The 25267-nt window shown below is 42.7% G+C and overlaps 1 protein-coding gene across 1 annotated transcript in view; it reads left to right on the forward strand.

Annotated features, from left to right (window-relative positions):
* The first annotated feature begins 461 nt into the window (after window positions 1-461).
* The window catches only part of LOC138645434 (cytoplasmic phosphatidylinositol transfer protein 1-like), a 48922-nt gene continuing 24116 nt past the window's right edge, over window positions 462-25267 (forward strand). Inside the window, exons 1-2 of the mRNA XM_069734762.1 lie at window positions 462-580; window positions 4300-4384. Of these exons, the coding sequence (XP_069590863.1) occupies window positions 4337-4384 (48 nt within the window). The 5' untranslated portion in view covers window positions 462-580; window positions 4300-4336. The remainder of the gene's footprint in view (window positions 581-4299; window positions 4385-25267) is intronic.

Below are 25267 nucleotides of genomic sequence, written 5' to 3' on the forward strand. Positions count from 1 at the left end.
TGAATAATATCGCCATATAGTGCCCATATAGTACTACTGTACCAGAGGGAATAAATAATACCGCCATATAGTGCCCATATAGTACTACTGTACCAGAGAGAATTAATAATACTGCCATACAGTGCACACATAATACTATTGTATCAGAGGGAATGAATAATACTGCCATATAGTGCACATATAGTACTACTGTATCAGAGGGAATAAATAATACCGCCATACAGTGCACACCTGACTCTGCCACATTGCGCCATACAGACCCCACTCTCCCACTAGTGACGACCTCCCGCCACCCCTCAGCGCGGTCTGCGGGCTCCGGCACACAGAGAGTTAAGTTCCCCACGTTCATTAACACGCGGGGAGAAAGTGTGAGAACATCGTGCTGAGCGGCGGGAGGACACACCCGGAGCGCGGAGAGGGGGGACTACTGCTCCCAGCATCCACCCACCGCCGAGGAGGAGGACCGGAGCCACGAGCGCAGCATCACCTCCAGACACAAGGCAGGAAGACGGCGGAGGAGCGGGCGGAGGAGACGGACACAAGCCGCACATGTGAGGAGGAGAGGGCGCAGCGTCTGCAGGTAAAGCGGCCACCGGGACCCCGGAGCTCTGCTCATCCGGGGCCGCCTGCTGCAGGGAGAGATGTGTGTGTATATAGGGGCAGCATATAGCAGTATATCTGTGTATACAGGGGCAGTATATCTGTGTGTATAGGGGCAGTATATCTGTGTGTATAGGGGCAGTATATAATAGAGATATATGTGTACATAGGGGCAGCATTATAGTAGTTATATTCTTGTACATAGGGGCAGTATTATAGTAGTTATATTCTTGTACATAGGGGCAGTATTATAGTAGTTATATTCTTGTACATAGGGGCAGTATTATAGTAGTTATATTCTTGTACATAGGGGCAGTATTATAGTAGTTATATTCTTGTACATAGGGGCAGTATTATAGTAGTTATATTCTTGTACATAGGGGCAGTATTATAGTAGTTATATTCTTGTACATAGGGGCAGCATTATAGTAGTTATATTCTTGTACATAGGGGCAGTATTATAGTAGTTATATTCTTGTACATAGGAGCAGTATTATAGTAGTTATATTCTTGTACATAGGGGCAGCATTATAGTAGTTATATTCTTGTACATAGGGGCAGTATTATAGTAGTTATATTCTTGTACATAGGGGCAGTATTATAGTAGTTATATTCTTGTACATAGGGCAGTATTATAGTAGTTATATTCTTGTACATAGGGGCAGCATTATCGTAGTTATATTCTTGTACATAGGGGCAGTATTATAGTAGTTATATTCTTGTACATAGGGCAGTATTATAGTAGTTATATTCTTGTACATAGGGGCAGTATTATAGTAGTTATATTCTTGTACATAGGAGCAGTATTATAGTAGTTATATTCTTGTACATAGGGGCAGCATTATAGTAGTTATATTCTTGTACATAGGGGCAGTATTATAGTAGTTATATTCTTGTACATAGGAGCAGTATTATAGTGGTTATATTCTTGTACATAGGGGCAGTATTATAGTGGTTATATTCTTGTACATAGGGGCAGTATTATAGTGGTTATATTCCGGTATGTAGGGGCAGTATTATAGTGGTTATATTCCTGTATGTAGTGGCAGTATTATAGTGGTTATATTCTGGTATGTAGGGGCAGTATTATAGTGGTTATATTCCTGTATGTAGGGGCAGTATTATAGTGGTTATATTCCTGTATGTAGGGGCAGTATTATAGTGGTTATATTCCGGTATGTAGGGGCAGTATTATAGTGGTTATATTCCTGTATGTAGGGGCAGTATTATAGTAGTTATATTCCTGTATGTAGGGGCAGTATTATAGTGGTTATATTCCTGTGTGTAGGAGCAGTATTATAGTGGTTATATTCCTGTGTGTAGGGGCAGTATTATAGTGGTTATATTCCGGTATGTAGGGGCAGTATTATAGTGGTTATATTCCTGTATGTAGTGGCAGTATTATAGTGGTTATATTCTGGTATGTAGGGGCAGTATTATAGTGGTTATATTCCTGTATGTAGGGGCAGTATTATAGTAGTTATATTCTTGTACATAGGGAGCAGTATTATAGTGGTTATATTCCTGTATGTAGGGGCAGTATTATAGTGGTTATATTCCTGTATGTAGTGGCAGTATTATAGTGGTTATATTCCTGTATGTAGTGGCAGTATTATAGTGGTTATATTCTGGTATGTAGGGGCAGTATTATAGTGGTTATATTCCTGTATGTAGGGGCAGTATTATAGTGGTTATATTCCTGTGTGTAGGGGCAGTATTATAGTGGTTATATTCCTGTGTGTAGGGGCAGTATTATAGTGGTTATATTCCTGTATGTAGGGGCAGTATTATAGTGGTTATATTCCTGTGTGTAGGGGCAGTATTATGGGGTCGTGTTCCCGTGCTTCTGATTGGTGATTTACACCGTTACATACTGTATTTAGCTTTCTTGTGTTGTATGACGGATCTCCTACATTTCTATCTCCACGTCTTTGCTCCCCCGGGTCCAGGATGCAGCAGGGATTTATAAGGGGACATGTATTTGCGGCGTCTTCACACTTTTCCGGTATTACTGTCAGCGTTGTTGTGTTTTATGTAGGTCAAACTCTTTGGAATTGTGAGATTGATATGTGCTTATAATTGGCCGTCAGATCAGGTTGTATCAGCTGTGACGCCGTATTCTCCTCCGCACTGAAATAATGTCGAAGTTTCCCTTCATCCACTATTAACACCGGATCAGATTGGTGCCGGATTATCAGACATTCTGGATTATCTAATAATGCGCATGTCCAATATTCAGAGTTTTGCTGAATGTATGTTCTTTCTGGTCCTTTTTGATTGGCACTGTATGACCCTGACACTGTGCAGCGACCTTGTTCTTAAGCCTCATTCACACGGTTTGTTTTCTTACCACAATGTACGGACCGGCCGCGGGTCTCCTGACGTTGACGGGCCTCATATATGACCCTTGGCCAGTCCATGCATCGGGGTCCGGATACAGATTGGGGCGTGAGGCGTTACTCTGTAAAATGCCTTTATTGGCACCATATGTTTAGTAAATAAAACTACCATATTGTGCATATATAATAGTACCATACACTTAGCTCATACAATGCTTTTGAATAGTGCTATACAACTAATGCAGAAAGCTGCCACAATGTGCCCACATAATAGTAACAAACGCCCAGCCATACAATGCTATATGCTGAACACATACAACTGCTATAATGTGCCTACATAATATTACATACTAAGGATATAAATATGCCTCCATAGCAGTACAATATAGTGAGCAAATAAAACTGCCATACAGTGCCTACTTTATAGCACCATACTCTGAGCGTATAAAATTGGCTACATGATGTTATCATACACTACACAAATATAGCTACTATTCAGTGTCCATAAAATAGTACAATATAGTGAGCAAATAAAACTGCCATATAGTGCCTACATTATAGCACCATACTCTGAGCGTATAAAATTGCCTACATGATGTTATCATATACTACACAAATATAACTACTATTCAGTGTCTATATAATAGTACAATATAGTGAGCAAATAAAACTGCCGTACAGTGCACATTACGGTAGCATGCAGCAATTGCATTACCCTGCCATATAATTCTCATATGGAAGGGCAGTACAATGGACACACTTGTCTGCCCTATGGTATTGTTGTGAAGACACCGTACAGGTTACTATATTATAGCGGTACTACTATGTCGTCACTATATGGCACATTTCTGACAAGTAAACAGTCTCACTTGCTGAACGTGTCACCCGGTGATTGCGACATGAACCCTGTTACGGTATAGACCAATAATGCTCCTGTTTAGGTCTCAATGATGAGATTTTCGGCACAGAGATGAGACGTGATTGTCCGATCGGGGTCCAGATTATAATTTATCGCACGGTATCATAATCACGTTCTTCCAATATTGAGTCAACACATGAGTCACCCGCTGCCGGGACCTCATTGATTTGGTTTATCTGATGTCACCGATCCGTCATTACATGAGACGAGAGCATGGAGCAGACTAGACGGTACCACATGCGATTAGATACACGGCTCGGCAAACCGTATCCTGCAGGAATGGATTAGATGCACAGCTCGCTCAGCGGGCAGTATAACACATAAGGTTAGATAGACAGTATCACACACTGACTTAGATGCAGTGACCTCCTGTGCCCAGTATGGATTCATTTGCTTGCTCGGATACCCAGGGACACAGTGTAATTTTTCTCTGTTTCGTAGATACTTCTCGGAGGTGACAGGCGGCGGTGACGTCAGGATGCTGGTGAAGGAGTACCGAATCTGCATGCCTCTCACCACAGACGAGGTGAGACCCCGGAACATGTAATGAGTGGTGAAGTAACGGGGCGTCCGCACACAGGCCCCCTGTCTCGATTTTGCAGGACTTTCCCAATTTCTGCCAAATTAGTGGTGTCCCGACATCTAATACGTCGCGGCATCTCCAGTAAATTCCACGCCTCCCACAGAGGACGACTGTGAGTTCTTGGTATCAGTGGGGGTTCCTGATGTCAGTTATAGAATATAATAGTATACCACCATACCATGCCAAATAATACTACCGCAAAGTGATTTACCATACCTCTCTGCTCCAGAGGGGTGAGTTCTTGGGATGAGGCCAGAAATAAGCCCTTGGCAATTGCCTAATTAGCCGCTCCTAAAACTAGCATTGAGTAGTCAGTAAATCATACCGCCATATGGATGTTCTGTATTAGAGGCAGCGTTTAATACTGATTTATTATACTGAGCCTAAGAAAAAGAATACTGCCATGTACTGAGTGTGCAGTGCCACCATGTACTGGACGCTTAATGCTGCTATGTACCAAAAGCATAATTACCATCTTATGGGTGCTTTGTAATACAGGCAGCACTTCATACTGATATATTGTACTGTGCCTAGAGCATGCCGCCATGTACTGGATGCGTAATGCCGCCATGTACTGGATGCATAATACCACCATGTACTGGATGCGCAATGCCGCCATGTCCTGGATGCGTAATGCCGCCATGTACTGGATGCATAATACCACCATGTACTGGATGCGCAATGCCGCCATGTCCTGGATGCGTAATGCCGCCATGTACTGGATGCGTAATGCCGCCATGTACTGGATGCGTAATGCCGCCATGTACTGGATGCGTAATGCCGCCATGTATTGGATGCGTAATGCCGCCATGTACTGGATGCGTAATGCCGCCATGTACTGGATGCGTAATGCCGCCATGTACTGGATGCATAATGCCCCCATGTACTGGATGCGTAATGCCGCCATGTACTGGATGCGTAATGCCGTCATGTACTGGATGCGTAATGCCGCCATGTACTGGATGCGTAATGCCGCCATGTACTGGATGCGTAATGCCCCCATGTACTGGAGGCGTAATGCCGCCATGAACTGGATGCGTTATGCCGCCATGTACTGGATACGTAATGCCGCCATGTACTGGATGCGCAATACCATCACATGGGTGCTCTGTAATACAGGCAGCACTTAATACTGATATATTGTACTGTGTCTAAAGCATGTCGCTGTGTACTGGATGTATAATGCTGTCATGTACTGGATGCATAATGCCGCTATGTACTGGACGCGTAATGTCGCCATGTACCGGACGTCATACTGTCATATGGGTGCTTTGTAATACAGGCAGCACTTAATACTGATATATTGTACTGTGCCTAAAGTATGCCGCCATGTACTGGATGCATAATGCCGCCACATACTGGACGCGTAATACCGTCATATGGGTGCCCTGTAATACAGGCAGTGCTTAATACTGATATATTGTACTGTTCCTAAAGGATGCCGCTGTGTACTAAACATGTAATGCCGCCATGTACTGGACGCACAATGCCGCTATACAGTGCTTCTATAACATGGTATAGATTTCGTTTTCAGTGGTCTGACTGCCCTTTTGACTGTCGCCCATTTTTTCCAAAAAGGGATCTAACTTACAATTGGACAGACGAGGGTCCGATACCCCCTATACACCCGCAGGCCGCCATATTGAGTCGCTGTCGCTGCACCTGAGTTAACCCTTCAGTAGACGTGTGCTCCAGCCGGGATGGAGTTAATTTGTTTTTCATGGGGCGGGGGTAGATAGACACGACTCAAGGTATGACGCGCAGGTTGGCGACAACATGACAGTTCCCGTGTGTTACCGTAGTAACGCTGACAGACCTGCATTGTGTAAGTGGGAATTACCATTAGCAGGTGAATTATTCCGGGAGGAGAGCGGTGGCGGTGTATGGCGGTGTACGGCGGGGGAGGGCAGGGTCGGGGGGACCTATAGCCTTTACAAATGTCGTTCTAATATGGCGCTCCGAGTCCCCTGACTGCACAGCCGCAAGGTTTCGCCAAATTTCGTCATTTTCTAAACTTCAGGTCATTCTGAAAAAGGTGAACCAGGAAGTCAGGATAATAATTTTGGCATTTAAAGGGCAGGAGACCCCCAAACTGAACAAGTGGGGGGGGGGGGGGGCTTGTCTCCACTAAATTAAAGTAAATACGGACAACTTGTAGCTTTTACGTTTATTGAAGAGAACAGTGAACGTGATGCTGTTGCCCGTAGCAACCAGGGATGGCGACTTACTTATGTAAAATGAAAGTGAAACTGCCCGGGTTGCTATGGGCCATAAGGCCTGCAGGGAGCAGTTATCTATAGCAACCAATCAGATTCCGTCTTACATTTTCCCAGGGCCATTTACAAAATGGAAACTGAATTCTAATTGGTTGCTTAGAGCCAGCACAAGTCGTTATTGTTTGGTGCGGTTTTATGTACCCGTGCTGTGCCCGTTAGATATTAGCTGCCATACTTTTTGTCAGCGGCCCTCATATTTTGATTTAAGATTTTATTTTCCTTGTTTTTATACCTAGTATACACGTACCATATACAATACTGAAGCACTGCACTTATCTAATATACTATATGTATAAACTCCACTGCTTCCTGTCAGTGAATGAGAAAACGCTTGTTTTCAATAGCCACCGTGGTCATTTCCAATCCATCACACACTGTAACGAGCACTGCAGCTGTGCCGCAGCAACTTCCATTCACTGACAGCAAGAGACCTTCACACTAACTGTAATGGCGGACGGCGGTTTCAGGCTGCTCGCCGATGCGTCCCGTCCTGTGTAATCTTTTCGCCCCGTCGCAGAGTTTCCATCCTCGTCTTATCGCTTCCTAGTAAATCAATGTCCCCCCTCGTAGAGCTCCGCAAACATTTACCCAGAGCCACCGCCATCCTCCAGCTAGGAAACATCACGGACTTCACCTGTTCATTATTTTCCCTTCATTCACTACTACTCTCATCATCCAGACATGGAACTGCCCGATCGGGGTCCAAAGGGACTTCAGAGGGGGCATCGTGCAGAAATCTAAGCTGATTCCCAGTCAGAGAATCCCGAGTGACCGCCAGTTTTGCTGCCGTCGCCATACGCGGGATTAGTGTCCCTTTAAGAGTCCCATAATAGCAGTTATGGTCACACAGGGGCTGATATGGCGGCACTTAGTCGCCCCCACTCCCCGGTCGGGGAGGCAGCAGATGGCCATTCATGGTGTCAATTAGTCACTTCTTGATTTTTCTCCTGTCACCACTGTAATAACTAATTAACATTCTCCGGCTAATTGAGAATGTTGGAGGCGCATATTGTTTGCAGTGGACGCCCAAAAGCCGCAGCATATTGACTGCCATCTGGCATCGCTATCGCCTCAGCGGTTCCCCTATTAAGGCTCATTATTCCTCCAGCCCCCGATGAATTGTCCTCGATCGGACCGCGCCTTTTATTCTGTGAGATCGGAGCCGCCATCAGCAGCGGCCTCCAGTATCTCGTCCACCAACCCGATGCCCAGGTCTATTCAGTGCTGGATACGGGGAATTATCAAGAGTGAGGCGTAAATGAACCCACAAGTACAACGTACATGCAGGAATATATATAATATATATATACACACTACTGCCAAATACACAAAATACAGCGGATGAAATAAGTATTGAACACGTCACCAATTTTCTAACTAAATATATTTGTCAAGGAGCTATTGACATGAAATTCTCACTAGATGTCGGTAACTATCCATCCAATCCACACAGGCGAAGAAATCATCCATAGATGCCTGTAAGTTAAGTTATTATTATTATTTATTTATATAGCACCATTAATTCCATGGTGCCCTACATGAGAAGGGGTTACATCAAAATACAAATATCCCTTACAGTACGCAAACTAACAATGACAGACTGGTACAGAGGGCAGAGGACCCTGCCCTTGCGGGCTTACATTCTACTGGATTATGGGGAAGGAGACAGTAGGTCGAGGGTTGCGGTAGCCCCAATGGTGTTGAGGTGGCCGTGTGGTCTTTACAGGCTGTAGGCTTCCTTGAAGAGATGGGTTTTCAGGTTCCGTCTGAAGGATCCGAGGGTGGTGGATAACCGGACGTGTTGGGGTACAGAATTCCAGAGGATGGGGGATATTCGGGAGAAGTCTTTGAGGCGGTTGAGTGAGGAGCGAATAAGCGTGGAGGAGAGGAGGACGTCTTGGGAGGACCGGAGATCACGTGAGGGAAGATATTGAGAGATTAGTGTGGAAATATACGGAGGAGAAAGGTTATGGATGGCTTTGTAGGTCAGTGTTAGTAATTTAAACTGGATACACTGGGAAATTGGGAGCCAGTGAAGGGATTTGCAAAGAGGTGAAGCAGGAGTGTAGCGAGGAGAGAGATTAATTAGTCGGGCAGCAGAGTTAAGGACAGACTGGAGGGGTGCGAGAGTGTTAGCAGGGAGGCCACAGAGGAGGATGTTGCAGTAGTCGAAGCGGGAGATGATGAGGGCATGCACAAGCATTTTGGTAGAGTGAGGGTTGAGGAAAGGACGGATTCTGGAAATATATTTGAGCTGGAGGCGACAGGAGGTGGCGAGAGCTTGGATGTGCGGTTTGACGGACAGGGCAGAGTCAAGGGTTACTCCAAGGCAGCGGATTTTGGGGACAGGGGAAAGTGTGATTTCATTTATTTTGATAGATAGATCAGGTAGGGAAGATATGCTTGATGGAGGAAAGATAATGAGTTCAGATTTGTCCACATTGAGCTTGAGGAGGAGAAGGAGGATATGGCTGATAGACACTCCGGGATTCTGGAGAGCAGAGAGGTGATATCTGGGCCAGAGAGGTAGATCTGAGTGTCATCGGCACATAGATGGTACTGGAAGCCATAGGACCTTATGAGTTGTCCCAGGCCGAGTGTATAGAATGAGAAGAGTAAGGGTCCTAGGACAGAGCCTTGGGGGACTCCAACAGAGAGGGGGACGAGATGAAGAGGTAGTATGGGAGTAGGAAACGCTAAATGTGTGGTTGGCAAGGTAAGAGGAGATCCAAGATAGGGCAAGGTCTTTGACCCCAAAGGAAGAGAAGATCTGTAGTAGGAGGCAGTGGTCAACTGTGTCGAAGGCAAAGGACAGGCCTAGGAGGAGTATAGAGAATTGTCTGCTTTGGCTGTAAGTAAGTCGTTAGTAATTTTGGTCAGGGCAATCTCAGTGGAATGGTGGGGACGGAAGCCAGATCGTAGGTTGTCGAAGAGAGAGTTAGATGCAAAGTAAGAGGAAAGTTCAGCATGGACGCGCTGTTAAAGGAGTTTGGAAGCAAATGGGAGCAAAGATATGGGGCGATAGCTGGACATACCGCTTGGGTCAAGGGTTGGCTTTTTGAGAATAGGTGTGATTGTGGCATGTTTGAAGGCAGAGGGGAAGGTACCAGAAGTTAGTGAAAGGTTGAAGAGATGGGTTAGGGATGGGATTAGTGTGGTGGTGAGGTTGGGGAGGAGGTGGGATGGGATGGGGTCGAGTGCACAAGTAGTGAGGTGTGATTTGAAGAGAAGATGAGCAAGCTCCCCTTCAGAGATTTTGGAGAGTGAAGTTATGGGGTTTGGGCATTGGTCTCTCATACAAAGGGGTTGTGGTGGTTGGACAACAAAGACTTGCCTTGTTTGGTCTACCTTATTTTTGAAGTGCGTGGCAAAGTCCTCAAGTTATGTGTAATAACGAGAAATGACACAGGAAAAAAAGCATTGAACACATTAAGAATGAGAGGCGCAAAAATCCCTGAAAAGTCCTGACACCAGCTGAAATCTATCTGTAATTAAAAAGAAATCTTGCCACTTAGTGACAAATAATATCAGCTGGTTCAACTGACAACAAGGAGTCTCATCACCAAGGTGCTGCACAAGAAACCTCTCATGATGGGTAAAACTCGTGAGCTGTCTCAAGACCTGTGCAACCTTGTTGTTGCAAAACATACTGAAGGCATTGGTAAGAGAAGAATTTCTAAACTACTGTAGGTTCCAGTAAACACTGCTGGGGCCATAATCCGGAAGTGGATTTCACCATAAACCAGTCACGACTAGATGTTTCCTGCAAGATTTCAGGAGTGAAAAAAAATTATTAGAAGAATTGTCCAAAAGTCAAGGACCACTTGTGGAGAGCTACAGAAAGACCTGGAATCGGCAGGTACCTTTGTTTCAAAGCCAAAATTGAACTCTTTGGATGCCATAATACGCACCATGTTTGGAGGTGAAAAGGCACTACACATGACCCCAAAACACCATACCAACAGTGAGGTAGGTTTGGAGGTGGGAACATCATGGTGTGTGGGCTGTTTTTCAGCATACTGCACTGGCAAACTTCATATAATGGAAGGAAGGATGAATTGACAAATGTACCGAGACATTCTTGATGAAAATCTGCTGCCATCTACCTGGATGATGAAGATTGAAACGAGGGTGGACATTTCAACAAGAGAATGATCCCAAACACACAGCCAAGGAAACTCTCAGTAAATTTCAAAGAAAGAAAATAAATCTACTAGAATGGCCGAGCCGATCACCGATCCTGAATCCAAGAGAAAATGTATGGCAGGAACTAAAGCTCAGAGTTCCTAGAAGGAGCCCACGGGACCCTCATGATGTGAACAGTGTTTGTGTGGAGGAATGGGCCAAAATCACACCTGAGCAATGCCTGCGACTAGTTTCTCGAAAACAGGAGGTGTGCTGAAGCTTCATCACCAGCAAAGGCTTTTGTACCAAGTATTAAGTAAATTTCAGTAAGCGTGTCAATACTTTTCCCAGTGTTATTTCTCAGTGTTACACATAATTTATGGATGATTTATTTTGCCTGTGTGGATTGGTTGGATTGTTTCCAACATCTGGTGAGAATTTCATATCAATAGCATCTTCAGATTTACTTAGAAAATTGGTGATGCGTTCACTACTTATTTCACCCACTGTATATGCACAAATATCACATACAGAAACACGTAATCTATAAATTCTACATACAAACACGCATACATGTGTTATACACACCCAAGATATACATCCATGTGTATATATGACGCACAGGCGCTTTATTATACAGGGTAAGAGGATACATTGGTCGTGGTGGTAGTTAATGTGTGCCCCCCGGCGGCGCCCCTGACACTCACGCTACCTTATTACGCAGTGACAGAGACTACCAGGAGTGTCAGGGGTCACGGTGACATGAATTGAAGGGGGTCTGCTATTCATATTTCTTAATGCATCTCCTCCATAGTGCGCCCTCCTATTTCTTCTTGGATGTACTTACACCCCATGTCCATGTGATTGGCGGCACAGTTACCCCCCTTCTATTCTCCATAGGGGATTGAGCTATCGTGATACTACGTATATAATAGACCCCTCCAGTGCACTGTATATACTCTCTTCATACACACACTGTACGTATATACTGTATATAATAGACCCCTCCAGTGCACACTGTATATACGCTCTTCATACACACACTGTACGTATATACTGTATATAATAGACCCCTCCAGTGCACACTGTATATACGCTCTTCATACACACACTGTACGTATATACTGTATATAATAGACCCCTCCAGTACACACTGTATATACGCTCTCATACACACACTGTACGTATATACTGTATATAATAGACCCCTCCAGTACACACTGTATATACTCTCTTCATACACACACTGTACGTATATACTGTATATAATAGACCCCTCCAGTGCACTGTATATACTCTCTTCATACACACACTGTACGTATATACTGTATATAATAGACCCCTCCAGTGCACACTGTATATACGCTCTTCATACACACACTGTACGTATATACTGTATATAATAGACCCCTCCAGTACACACTGTATATACGCTCTCATACACACACTGTACGTATATACTGTATATAATAGACCCCTCCAGTGCACTGTATATACTCTCTTCATACACACACTGTACGTATATACTGTATATAATAGACCCCTCCAGTGCACACTGTATATACGCTCTTCATACACACACTGTACGTATATACTGTATATAATAGACCCCTCCAGTACACACTGTATATACGCTCTCATACACACACTGTACGTATATACTGTATATAATAGACCCCTCCAGTACACACTGTATATACTCTCTTCATACACACACTGTACGTATATACTGTATATAATAGACCCCTCCAGTGCACACTGTATATACGCTCTTCATACACATACTGTACGTATATACTGTATATAATAGACCCCTCCAGTACACACTGTATATACTCTCTTCATACACACACTGTACGTATATACTGTATATAATAGACCCCTCCAGTGCACACTGTATATACGCTCTTCATACACACACTGTACGTATATACTGTATATAATAGACCCCTCCAGTACACACTGTATATACGCTCTTCATACACACACTGTACGTATACACTGTATATAATAGACCCCTCCAGTACACACTGTATATACGCTCTTCATACACTCACTGTACGTATATACTGTATATAATGGACCCCTCCAGTACACACTGTATATACGCTCTCATACACACACTGTACGTATATACTGTATATAATAGACCCCTCCAGTACACACTGTATATACGCTCTTCATACACACACTGTACGTATATACTGTATATAATAGACCCCTCCAGTACACACTGTATATACGCTCCTCATACATACACACACTGTACGTATATACTGTATATAATAGACCCCTCCAGTACACACTGTATATACGCTCTTCATACACACACTGTACGTATATACTGTATATAATAGACGCCTCCAGTACACACTGTATATGCGCTCTTCATACACACACTGTACGTATATACTGTATATAATAGACCCATCCAGTACACACTGTATATACGCTCTTCATACACACACTGTACGTATATACTGTATATAATAGACCCCTCCAGTACACACTGTATATACTCTCTTCATACATACACACTGTACGTATATACTGTATATAATAGACCCCTCCAGTGCACACTGTATATACGCTCTTCATACACACACTGTACGTATATACTGTATATAATAGACCCCTCCAGTACACACTGTATATACGCTCTCATACACTCACTGTACGTATATACTGTATATAATAGACCCCTCCAGTGCACACTGTATATACGCTCTTCATACACACACTGTACGTATATACTGTATATAATAGACCCCTCCAGTACACACTGTATATACGCTCTTCATACACACACTGTACGTATATACTGTATATAATAGACCCCTCCAGTGCACACTGTATATACGCTCTTCATACACACACTGTACGTATATACTGTATATAATAGACCCCTCCAGTACACACTGTATATACGCTCTTCATACACACACTGTACGTATATACTGTATATAATAGACCCCTCCAGTGCACACTGTATATACGCTCCTCATACACACTGTACATATATACTGTATATAATAGACCCCTCCAGTACACACTGTATATACGCTCCTCATACATACACACTGTACGTATATACTGTATATAATAGACCCCTCCAGTGCACACTGTATATACGCTCTTCATACACACACTGTACGTATATACTGTATATAATAGACCCCTCCAGTACACACTGTATATACGCTCTCATACACACACTGTACGTATATACTGTATATAATAGACCCCTCCAGTACACACTGTATATACGCTCTTCATACACACACTGTACGTATATACTGTATATAATAGACCCCTCCAGTACACACTGTATATACGCTCTTCATACACACACTGTACGTATATACTGTATATAATAGACCCCTCCAGTACACACTGTATATACGCTCTCATACACACACTGTACGTATATACTGTATATAATAGACCCCTCCAGTACACACTGTATATAGGCTCTCATACACACACTGTACGTATATACTGTATATAATAGACCCCTCCAGTGCACACTGTATATACGCTCTTCATACACACACTGTACGTATATACTGTATATAATAGACCCCTCCAGTACACACTGTATATACGCTCTTCATACACACACTGTACGTATATACTGTATATAATAGACCCATCCAGTGCACACTGTATATACGCTCTCATACACACACTGTACGTATATACTGTATATAATAGACCCCTCCAGTACACACTGTATATATGCTCTTCATACACACACTGTACGTATATACTGTATATAATAGACCCCTCCAGTACACACTGTATATACGCTCTTCATACACACACTGTACGTATATACTGTATATAATAGACCCCTCCAGTACACACTGTATATACGCTCTTCATACACTCACTGTACGTATATACTGTATATAATAGACCCCTCCAGTACACACTGTATATACGCTCTCATACACACACTGTACGTATATACTGTATATAATAGACCCCTCCAGTGCACACTGTATATACGCTCTTCATACACACACTGTACGTATATACTGTATATAATAGACCCCTCCAGTGCACACTGTATATACGCTCTTCATACACACACTGTACGTATATACTGTATATAATAGACCCCTCCAGTACACACTGTATATACGCTCTTCATACACTCACTGTACGTATATACTGTATATAATAGACCCCTCCAGTGCACTGTATATACGCTCTTCATACACACACTGTACATATATACTGTATATAATAGACCCTCCAGTACACACTGTATATACTCTCTTCATACACTCACTGTACGTATATACTGTATATAATAGACCCCTCCAGTGCACTGTATATACGCTCTTCATACACACACTGTACGTATATACTGTATATAATAGACCCCTCCAGTACACACTGTATATACGCTCTCATACACACACTGTACGTATATACTGTATATAATAGACCCCTCCAGTACACACTGTATATACGCTCTTCATACACACACTGTACGTATATACTGTATATAATAGACCCCTCCAGTACACACTGTATATACGCTCTTCATACACTCACTGTACGTATATACTGTATATAATAGACCCCTCCAGTGCACACTGTATATACGCTCTTCATACATGCACACACTGTACGTATATACTGTATATAATAGACCCCTCCAGTGCACACTGTATATACGCTCTTCATACACACACTGTACGTATATACTGTATATAATAGACCCCTCCAGTACACACTGTATATACTCTCTTCATACATACACACTGTACGTATATACTGTATATAATAGACCCCTCCAGTGCACACTGTATATATGCTCTTCATACACACACTGTACGTATACACTGTATATAATAGACCCCTCCAGTGCACACTGTATATACGCTCTTCATACATGCACACACTGTACGTATATACTGTATATAATAGACCCCTCCAGTGCACACTGTATATACGCTCTTCATACACACACTGTACGTATATACTGTATATAATAGACCCCTCCAGTGCACACTGTATATACGCTCTTCATACACACACTGTACGTATATACTGTATATAATAGACCCCTCCAGTGCACACTGTATATACGCTCTTCATACACACACTGTACATATATACTGTATATAATAGACCCCTCCAGTACACACTGTATATACGCTCTTCATACACACACTGTACGTATATACTGTATATAATAGACCCCTCCAGTACACACTGTATATACGCTCTTCATACACACACTGTACGTATATACTGTATATAATAGACCCCTCCAGTACACACTGTATATACGCTCTTCATACACACACTGTACGTATATACTGTATATAATAGACCCCTCCAGTGCACACTGTATATACTCTCTTCATACACTCACTGTACGTATATACTGTATATAATAGACCCCTCCAGTGCACACTGTATATACGCTCTCATACACACACTGTGCGTATATATAATAGACCCCTCCAGTACACACTGTATATACGCTCTCATACACACACTGTACGTATATACTGTATATAATAGACCCCTCCAGTACACACTGTATATACGCTCTCATACACACACTGTACGTGTATACTGTATATAATAGACCCCTCCAGTACACACTGTATATACGCTCTTCATACACACACTGTACGTATATACTGTATATAATAGACCCATCCAGTGCACACTGTATATACGCTCTTCATACACACACTGTACGTATATATAATAGACCCCTCCAGTACACACTGTATATACGCTCTTCATACACACACTGTACGTATATACTGTATATAATAGACCCCTCCAGTACACACTGTATATACGCTCTTCATGCACACACTGTACGTATATACTGTATATAATAGACCCCTCCAGTACACACTGTATATACGCTCTTCATACACTCACTGTACGTATATACTGTATATAATAGACCTCTCCAGTACACACTGTATATACGCTCTCATACACACACTGTACGTATATACTGTATATAATAGACCCCTCCAGTACACACTGTATATACGCTCTCATACACACACTGTACGTATATACTGTATATAATAGACCCCTCCAGTGCACACTGTATATACGCTCTTCATACACACACTGTACGTATATACTGTATATAATAGACCCCTCCAGTACACACTGTATATACGCTCTTCATACATACACACTGTACGTATATACTGTATATAATAGACCCCTCCAGTGCACACTGTATATACGCTCTCATACACATACTGTACGTATATACTGTATATAATAGACCCCTCCAGTGCACACTGTATATACGCTCTTCATACACACACTGTACGTATATACTGTATATAATAGACCCCTCCAGTACACACTGTATATATGCTCTTCATACACATACTGTACGTATATACTGTATATAATAGACCCCTCCAGTACACACTATATACGCTCTTCATACACACACTGTACGTATATACTGTATATAATAGACCCCTCCAGTACACACTATATACGCTCTTCATACACACACTGTACGTATATACTGTATATAATAGACCCCTCCAGTACACACTGTATATACGCTCTCATACACACACTGTACGTATATACTGTATATAATAGACCCCTCCAGTACACACTGTATATACGCTCTCATACACACACTGTACGTATATACTGTATATAATAGACCCCTCCAGTACACACTGTATATACGCTCTTCATACACACACTGTACGTATATACTGTATATAATAGACCCCTCCAGTACACACTGTATATATGCTCTTCATACACATACTGTACGTATATACTGTATATAATAGACCCCTCCAGTACACACTGTATATACGCTCTTCATACACACACTGTACGTATATACTGTATATAATAGACCCCTCCAGTGCACACTGTATATACGCTCTTCATACACACACTGTACGTATATACTGTATATAATAGACCCCTCCAGTGCACACTGTATATACGCTCTTCATACACACACTGTACGTATATACTGTATATCATAGACCCCTCCAGTGCACACTGTATATACGCTCTTCATACACACACTGTACGTATATACTGTATATCATAGACCCCTCCAGTGCACTGTATAAACGCTCTTCATACACATACTGTACGTATATACTGTATATAATAGACCCCTCCAGTGCACACTGTATATACGCTCTCATACACACACTGTACTTATATACTGTATATAATAGACCCCTCCAGTACACACTGTATATATGCTCTTCATACACACACTGTACGTATATACTGTATATAATAGACCCCTCCAGTACACACTGTATATACGCTCTTCATACACACACTGTACGTATATACTGTATATAATAGACCCCTCCAGTACACACTGTATATACGCTCTCATACACACACTGTACGTATATACTGTATATAATAGACCCCTCCAGTACACACTGTATATACGCTCTCATACACACACTGTACGTATATACTGTATATAATAGACCCCTCCAGTACACACTGTATATACGCTCTCATACACACACTGTACGTATATACTGTATATAATAGACCCCTCCAGTACACACTGTATATACGCTCTTCATACACACACTGTACGTATATACTGTATATAATAGACCCCTCCAGTACACACTGTATATACGCTCTTCATACACACACTGTACGTATATACTGTATATAATAGACCCCTCCAGTACACACTGTATATACGCTCTTCATACACACACTGTACGTATATACTGTATATAATAGACCCCTCCAGTGTACACTGTATATACGCTCTTCATACACACACTGTACGTATATATAATAGACCCCTCCAGTACACACTGTATATACGCTCTCATACACACACTGTACGTATATACTGTATATAATAGACCCCTTCAGTGCACACTGTATATACGCTCTTCATACACACACTGTACGTATATACTGTATATAATAGACCCCTCCAGTACACACTGTATATACGCTCTTCATACATACACACTGTACGTATATACTGTATATAATAGACCCCTCCAGTGCACACTGTATATACGCTCTTCATACACACACTGTACGTATATACTGTATATAATAGACCCCTCCAGTACACACTGTATATACGCTCTCATACACACACTGTACGTATATACTGTATATAATAGACCCCTCCAGTACACACTGTATATACGCTCTTCATACACACACTGTACGTATATACTGTATATAATAGACCCCTCCAGTACACACTGTATATACGCTCTTCATACACACACTGTACGTATATACTGTATATAATAGACCCCTCCAATGCACACTGTATATACGCTCTTCATACACATACTGTACGTATATACTGTATATAATAAACCCCTCCAGTGCACACTGTATATACGCTCTCATACACACACTGTACGTATATACTGTATATAATAGACCCCTCCAGTACACACTGTATATACGCTCTTCATACACACACTGTACGTATATACTGTATATAATAGACCCCTCCAGTACACACTGTATATACGCTCTTCATACACACACTGTACGTATATACTGTATATTATAGACCCCTCCAGTACACACTGTATATATGCTCTTCATACACACACTGTACGTATATACTGTATATAATAGACCCCTCCAGTACACACTGTATATACGCTGTTCATACACACACTGTACGTATATACTGTATATAATAGACCCCTCCAGTGCACACTGTATATACGCTCTTCATACACTCACTGTACGTATATATAATAGACCCCTCCAGTACACACTGTATATACGCTCTCATACACACACTGTACGTATATACTGTATATAATAGACCCCTCCAGTGCACACTGTATATACGCTCTTCATACACACACTGTACGTATATACTGTATATAATAGACCCCTCCAGTACACACTGTATATATGCTCTTCATACACTCACTGTACGTATATACTGTATATAATAGACCCCTCCAGTACACACTGTATATACGCTCTTCATACACTCACTGTACGTATATACTGTATATAATAGACCCCTCCAGTGCACACTGTATATACGCTCTTCATACACACACTGTACGTATATACTGTATATAATAGACCCCTCCAGTACACACTGTATATACGCTCTCATACACACACTGTACGTATATACTGTATATAATAGACCCCTCCAGTGCACACTGTATATACTCTCTTCATACACTCACTGTACGTATATACTGTATATAATAGACCCCTCCAGTGCACACTGTATATACGCTCTCATACACACACTGTACGTATATACTGTATATAATAGACCCCTCCAGTACACACTGTATATACGCTCTTCATACACACACTGTACGTATATACTGTATATAATAGACCCCTCCAGTACACACTGTATATACGCTCTTCATACACACACTGTACGTATATATAATAGACCCCTCCAGTACACACTGTATATACGCTCTCATACACACACTGTACGTATATACTGTATATAATAGACCCCTCCAGTACACACTGTATATACGCTCTCATACACACACTGTACGTATATACTGTATATAATAGACCCCTCCAGTACACACTGTATATACGCTCTTCATACACACACTGTACATATATACTGTATATAATAGACCCCTCCAGTGCACACTGTATATACGCTCTTCATACACACACTGTACGTATATACTGTATATAATAGACCCCTCCAGTACACACTGTATATACGCTCTTCATACATACACACACTGTACGTATATACTGTATATAATAGACCCCTCCAGTACACACTGTATATACGCTCTCATACACACACTGTACGTATATACTGTATATAATAGACCCCTCCAGTACACACTGTATATACGCTCTCATACACACACTGTACGTATATACTGTATATAATAGACCCCTCCACTACACACTGTATATACGCTCTCATACACACACTGTACGTATATACTGTATATAATAGACCCCTCCAGTACACACTGTATATACGCTCTCATACACACACTGTGCGTATATACTGTATATAATAGACCCCTCCAGTGCACACTGTATATACGCTCTTCATACACACACTGTACGTATATACTGTATATAATAGACCCCTCCAGTACACACTGTATATATGCTCTTCATACACTCACTGTACGTATATACTGTATATAATAGACCCCTCCAGTACACACTGTATATACGCTCTTCATACACTCACTGTACGTATATACTGTATATAATAGACCCCTCCAGTGCACACTGTATATATGCTCTTCATACACACACTGTACGTATATACTGTATATAATAGACCCCTCCAGTACACACTGTATATATGCTCTTCATACACACACTGTACGTATATACTGTATATAATAGACCCCTCCAGTACACACTGTATATACGCTCTCATACACACACTGTACGTATATACTGTATATAATAGACCCCTCCAGTGCACACTGTATATACTCTCTTCATACACTCACTGTACGTATATACTGTATATAATAGACCCCTCCAGTGCACACTGTATATACTCTCTTCATACACACACTGTACGTATATACTGTATATAATAGACCCCTCCAGTACACACTGTATATACGCTCTCATACACACACTGTACGTATATACTGTATATAATAGACCCCTCCAGTACACACTGTATATACGCTCTCATACACACACTGTACGTATATACTGTATATAATAGACCCCTCCAGTACACACTGTATATACGCTCTTCATACACACACTGTACGTATATACTGTATATAATAGACCCCTCCAGTGCACACTGTATATACGCTCTTCATACACACACTGTACGTATATACTGTATATAATAGACCCCTCCAGTGCACACTGTATATACGCTCTTCATACATGCACACACTGTACGTATATACTGTATATAATAGACCCCTCCAGTGCACACTGTATATACGCTCTTCATACACACACTGTACGTATATACTGTATATAATAGACCCCTCCAGTGCACACTGTATATACGCTCCTCATACATACACACATTCTCACACAGACGCTACATAATCGGCCATTGTGGCATCTGGTAAAGCCATGTGACGCCGGTGCCATGACGGCGGCCATGTTGTTTTGTCCTCCCGCTTTCCCAGAATCAATGAAGGAAGGGTGGAATACAAATCTTGGTGGGACGTGCGCTGTATACTGGGGGTGTCCCTGAGTTTTATTTACACTATATACCGGGGGACTACGAGGCGTGTCGGGGGGTTTTTGCCCCCGTGAGGCCACTGGCACCGAGATGCGGGTGACGTGCCATCTCTGCCCGCTGTACATCCGGGCAACTTGCTTTTTAAGTAGAAGAAGTGTGAGGAGAGCGGAGCAGCGAGAAGAACACAGGAGACGCCGGACCAGAACACATCCTGAAGACGATGGAACGTTTATGGCGTTACCACGGCAACCGGGACCGCTGCCGCAGATCGCCCAATCTGGGCTGTGATACAAGCTGTTTAATAGTCAAAATCTCCGTGTTGTCAATGACTACAACCTCCATCAGAGATCAGATCCAAAGGAGTAGTCATATGGCAGCCTCTAGCCAAGGTACGGGTATCCAACTGGACAGGCTTAGATACAGCAGCACCACACATAGTACTACACATGACTAGCTTAGATACACAGGCTTACCAGACCGTATCACCTTGGAGAGGCTAAGATACAATGGTGAAAAGCTGCCAGTGGGATTAGATACAGCAGCTCAGCAGACAGTATCACAGGAGAGGATTAGATACACGGCTCAGCAGTCAGTATCACACAGGAGAGGATTAGATACACGGCTCAGCAGACAGTATCACACAGGATATGATTAGATACACAGCTCAGCAGTCAGTATCACACAGGAGATGATTAGATACACGGCTCAGCAGACAGTATCACACAGGATAGGATTAGATACACAGCTCAGCAGTCAGTATCACACAGGAGAGGATTAGATACACGGCTCAGCAGTCAGTATCACACAGGAGAGGATTAGATACACAGCTCAGCAGTCAGTATCACACAGGAGAGGATTAGATACACAGCTCAGCAGACAGTATCACACAGGAGAGGATTAGATACACGGCTCAGCAGACAGTATCACACAGGATAGGATTAGATACACGGCTCAGCAGACAGTATCACACAGGATAGGATTAGATACACGGCTCAGCAGACAGTATCACACAGGATAGGATTAGATACACAGCTCAGCAGTCAGTATCACACAGGAGAGGATTAGATACACGGCTCAGCAGACAGTATCACACAGGAGAGGATTAGATACACAGCTCAGCAGTCAGTATCACACAGGAGAGGATTAGATACACAGCTCAGCAGACAGTATCACACAGGATAGGATTAGATACACAACTCAGCAGACAGTATCACACAGGAGAGGATTAGATACACGGATCAGCAGACAGTATCACACAGCATAGGATTAGATACACGGCTCAGCAGACAGTATCACACAGGAGAGGATTAGATACATGGCTCAGCAGTCAGTATCACACAGGAGAGGATTAGATACACAGCTCAGCAGTCAGTATCACACAGGAGAGGATTAGATACACAGCTCAGCAGTCAGTATCACACAGGATAGGATTAGATACACGGCTCAGCACACAGTATCACACAGGAGAGGATTAGATACATGGCTCAGCAGTCAGTATCACACAGGATAGGAATAGATACATGGCTCAGCAGTCAGTATCACACAGGAGAGGATTAGATACACGGCTCAGCAGACAGTATCGCACAGGATAGGATTAGATACACAGCTCAGTAGTCAGTATCACACAGGAGAGGATTAGATACACAGCTCAGCAGTCAGTATCACACAGGAGAGGATTAGATACACAGCTCAGCAGTCAGTATCACACAGGATAGGATTAGATACACGGCTCAGCACACAGTATCACACAGGAGAGGATTAGATACACGGCTCAGCAGACAGGATCACACAGGATAGGATTAGATACACGGCTCAGCAGTCAGTATCACACAGGAGAGGAATAGATACACGGCTCAGCAGTCAGTATCACACAGGAGAGGATTAGATACACGGCTCAGCAGTCAGTATCACACAGGAGAGGATTAGATACATGGCTCAGCCGTCAGTATCACACAGGATAGGATTAGATACACAGCTCAGCAGACAGGATCACACAGGATAGGATTAGATTCACGGCTCAGCAGACAGTATCACACAGGATAGGATTAGATACACGGCTCAGCAGTCAGTATCACACAGGAGAGGATTAGATACACGGCTCAGCAGTCAGTATCACACAGGATAGGATTAGATACACGGCTCAGCAGTCAGTATCACACAGGAGAGGATTAGATACACGGCTCAGCAGTCAGTATCACACAGGATAGGATTAGATACACGGCTCAGCAGTCAGTATCACACAGGATAGGATTAGATACGCAGCTCAGCAGACAGTATCACAGGAGAAGATTAGATACACACTCAGTGTTGGTATCACACAGGATAGGATTAGATACACGCTCAGTGTTGGTATCACACAGGAGAGGATTAGATACACGCTCAGTGTTGGTATCACACAGGAGAGGATTAGATACACGCTCAGTGTTGGTATCACACAGGAGAGGATTAGATACACGCTCAGTGTTGGTATCACACAGGAGAGGATTAGATACACGCTCAGTGTTGGTATCACACAGGATAGGATTAGATACACGGCTCAGCAGACAGTATCACACAGGAGAGGATTAGATACATGGCTCAGCAGTCAGTATCACACAGGATAGGAATAGATACACAGCTCAGCAGACAGTATCACACAGGATAGGATTAGATACACGCTCAGTGTTGGTATCACACAGGAGAGGATTAGATACACGCTCAGTGTTGGTATCACACAGGAGAGGATTAGATACCCCCTCAGTGTTGGCTCCCACTTTCTCGGCCTTATCTTTGCAGCATATAACAGAGGCCTCCATGCCGACTTCCTGTATCTCGTGTTGCTCTGGAAACTGTGGCGTCACGGAATCTTCCATGTTGGTTTTTGGGGTCTACGTGATGGAGAGGAAACGGCGCAGGAAGTTTACTGTACTGTGATTGTAGAGAGAGAAAGTATCACACACGAGAGGATTAGATACACGACAGTGCGGCATCACACACGAGAGGATTAGATACAAGGCAGTACGGCATCACACATAATGAGAGGATTAGATACACAGTAGTATGGTACCACACATAATGAGAGGATTAGATACACGGTAGTATGGTACCACATATAATGAGAGGATTAGATACACGGTAGTATGGTACCACACATAATGAGAGGATTAGATACACGGTGGTATGGTACCACACATAATGAGAGGATTAGATACACGGTAGTATGGTACCACACAT

This window comes from Ranitomeya imitator, chromosome 7, assembly GCF_032444005.1.
Source record: "Ranitomeya imitator isolate aRanImi1 chromosome 7, aRanImi1.pri, whole genome shotgun sequence".
NCBI lineage: Eukaryota > Metazoa > Chordata > Amphibia > Anura > Dendrobatidae > Ranitomeya > Ranitomeya imitator.